Consider the following 3,147-nt stretch of genomic DNA (forward strand, 5'->3'; position numbering starts at 1 on the left):
TTGTCAATATTAAGACAAATTATTGAACTAAATTGTTTTAAGTCACACACAGTCTTATAAATAAAAACAACTTAATTTTACAAAAAAAACCCTTTATTATCATATGCTAAATTTTTTGTAAATTTAATTCCTTACATAAAAAAATACCGTGTCTTCTTTTTTGTTAAAAAAAAAAAAAATTATAGCACTGTGAGGATGACTTAGAACTCGATATATGTTTCTTTTCTAGCTAAACTTCGTGTTTCTCATTTATGTTGCTTTTTTGCTAATCTAATTAAGTTCCTCTTGCTATTTCAATTATCCTAATACATTATGTTATTCTAAATATTGTACCTAAGGAATGGGCTTACTTTGAAATTCTTATAAAAAACTATTTGACCTTTTTGTAAATCAAAACTTTCTACTTATATTTCGAATGAATTATCATTTTGAATATGAGTTACAATTCAAAGTTATTTTCATTTCTTTTAGGTTGAATTCAAAACTTGGAAAATGTCAAAGAAATATACTTTCTAATATTCTGTTATCAAAAAATATTAAAAAAAAGAAAAAAAAAATAAATATTTTAATAAAAATTAATTTTATGCGTCTTTAATCTCTGATTTATCTTAAGTTTTAATCATATTTTCATACTTAAAAATTAAAAAAAAATAATTCCTTTATTTTCTTTTCCTAGTATCCTACCAATCATAGCATCTGTGGCATTCCATGCCAAACCCCAAACAGGCCAGTCAGGAGAAATTAGACACTCACCCCTTCTTTTAACTTAGAGAGTTCCGCCCTTAAACATGAATTTAAATAAAACAAAACATAAAATCATGCAGATCCGATACATACTGTCGAACACAACTTTACATTCATCTGATTTATTGGACAATATTCAAATCAGAGTTCTCTAAAACAACTATATTTACTCTGCTGCAATCTCAACTGTCATAAGATCCCTCAGCAAAACAATTTCTACAACCTCCCGAACTTAAAAGACATAAAACCCAAATCCATAACACAGAAAAATTTTTAAAGAAAAAAAGAAGTTTTAACAGCACTGGATGGCACATTAGCTCCAGGAAATTGAAGAAGTCCTAAAATGGCTACGGCTGCGGCTGCTGCTGCTGTTGCTGCTGTTCTGTTCCCTGCCATTCCCAAACTATGTCCTTGAGAGAAGGCTTCAATTCCTGGTTACAGAAATCCTGGTACTCTAACGTGTCCCCGGCCGTCTTTTTCACCTCCACCACGTATAATGCCGGGGTTACTTCGAAGATTTCGGCTGCTATGGTGAGCTGCCCTTTCCTTCCCTCCTTGTTCCCCTGCAGCTTCACCGTTCCATCCTTCTTCTTCACCTTAAACCTCTCCATCTCTGCTATTTCCTCCAGCTTTGAAACGATCGTGGACGCCGGCTTTGTGGTCGTGAACCGAGACTCCGGCCGCTGATCCATGTCCTTCTCGAACAGACCCGACAAGTCGAACCCCGGCGAGAGGGATATAATATCGAATGCATTGAGGCATGTTGGTTTCATATTGTTGCTGCTGCTTGTTGTGGCCTCTGCTGATCTGTCCTCGGTGTTGCCCTCCAACGATTCGAAGGCGGCCTGAACGTCGTTAACCGACGCCCTCTCATCCCCAGTCTTGCGAAACTCGACACTTTTTAACCCCTTCTTGAACCAAGGATTCTGCATGAGCTTGGCCACAGTGATCCTGGTGCTCGGGTTCGGGTCTACTATTCTCAAAAGAAGCTTTCTGGCCTCGGGGTGGAACCACTGGGGGCACTTGAACTCTCCCCGGCTTATCTTCCTATACATTTCCATGAGATTTGGATCATTGAAAGGGAGATAGCCGGCGAGAAGGACGAAGAGGACGACGCCGCAGGACCATGTATCGGCCTTGGCGCCGTCGTAGCCCTTCTTGTTGATGACTTCCGGAGCAACATAGGCCGGAGTCCCGCACGTTGTGTGGAGCAGCCCGTCCTGCCTCCTCGACTCCCAGAGGGCGCTCAGCCCGAAATCGGAAATCTTCAGGTTTCCATTTTCGTCGAGAAGGAGGTTCTCGGGCTTCAGGTCGCGGTGGTACACCCCACGGCTGTGGCAGAAATCCACCGCACCCACAAGTTGTTGGAAGTACTTGCGGGCGACTTCTTCCTTGAGCCTCCCCTTGGCGACCTTGTTGAAGAGTTCTCCTCCTTTAACGTACTCCATGGCGAAATATATCTTCGACTTGCTCGCCATGACCTCGTAGAGCTGGACGACGTTCGGGTGGCGGACGAGGCGCATCACGGAGATCTCGCGCTTGATCTGATCGATCAAGCCGACGCGGAGAACCTTCTCCTTGTCGATGACCTTGATGGCGACGCTCTGGCCCGAGCTCAAGCTCCGCGCATGGTAGACTTTCGCGAAAGTTCCCTTGCCGAGCAGCCTCCCCAGCTCGTACTTCTGCATCAAGATGGTTCCTTTCTTCTCCATGTTTTATCGGTCTTCTGTTCCTTCAATTGTTCCGGCGAGGCGAGGGGAGGAGTTGAAGGGGCCGGCCGGAACGGGCCGGTGAACGGCGGGTTGAGACCTTGGCCTGAGCGAGGCAGAGGTGGAGAGCTGGAGTTGATTCGAAGAGATGAATTAAGAATGGGAAGAAGCTAATTGGGAAGTTTTAATTGATATTTTTTGTGAAGCAAAGTATGATTGATGATGAAGGGATTCCAGCTCAAGAGAGATGGTGGAGAGGGGAGGGTGGTCAGCATTGATGGGTGGGTGTGCAAAAATAGCAACGCATGGCTGATGAATGATTGAATGGACGATATTGAGGTTCTAATTATAGTGGGTGGGGGTGCCATGATGCATGAGCCGATAATGTTGGTCTTTTGAGGAAATTAACAGTCAGACTGCCATCCATTTTGACTCTGTTAATCTGTAACTTAATCGGAAAATAGGATAGAAAAGAAAAGAAAATATAAAAAAGTTATATTTTTCTTGTGGTTATTGAATATTTAAATATACACACACAAACACACACACACACACACACACACACCATAAATTAATAGACATCATCAATATATTTGTATGCTATTAACCTTATACTGTCTTAATTTGTCACCATGGATGAATACTTTTTTTTTTTTAATTTTTAATGGTATTTGAGATAGAAATGAAGGAGGAC

The 3,147-nt window shown here is 41.8% G+C and overlaps 1 protein-coding gene across 1 annotated transcript; it reads right to left on the reverse strand.

Moving 5' to 3' along the window:
• Window positions 1-811: 811 nt before the first annotated feature.
• Window positions 812-2,729, reverse strand: LOC131144417 (CBL-interacting protein kinase 5). The gene has a single exon (XM_058093054.1). It carries the CDS (start codon window positions 2,454-2,456, stop codon window positions 1,092-1,094), a length of 1,365 nt encoding a protein of 454 aa, XP_057949037.1. The 5' UTR covers window positions 2,457-2,729; the 3' UTR covers window positions 812-1,091.
• Window positions 2,730-3,147: the final 418 nt, after the last annotated feature.

This window comes from Malania oleifera, chromosome 12, assembly GCF_029873635.1.
Source record: "Malania oleifera isolate guangnan ecotype guangnan chromosome 12, ASM2987363v1, whole genome shotgun sequence".
In the NCBI taxonomy this organism is placed as follows: Eukaryota; Viridiplantae; Streptophyta; class Magnoliopsida; order Santalales; family Ximeniaceae; genus Malania; species Malania oleifera.

Coding starts and splice junctions, on each gene's coding strand:
- LOC131144417 (XM_058093054.1), bottom strand. CDS start 2,456: ATGGAGAAGAAAGGAACCATCTTGATGCAGAAGTACGAGCTGGGGAGG.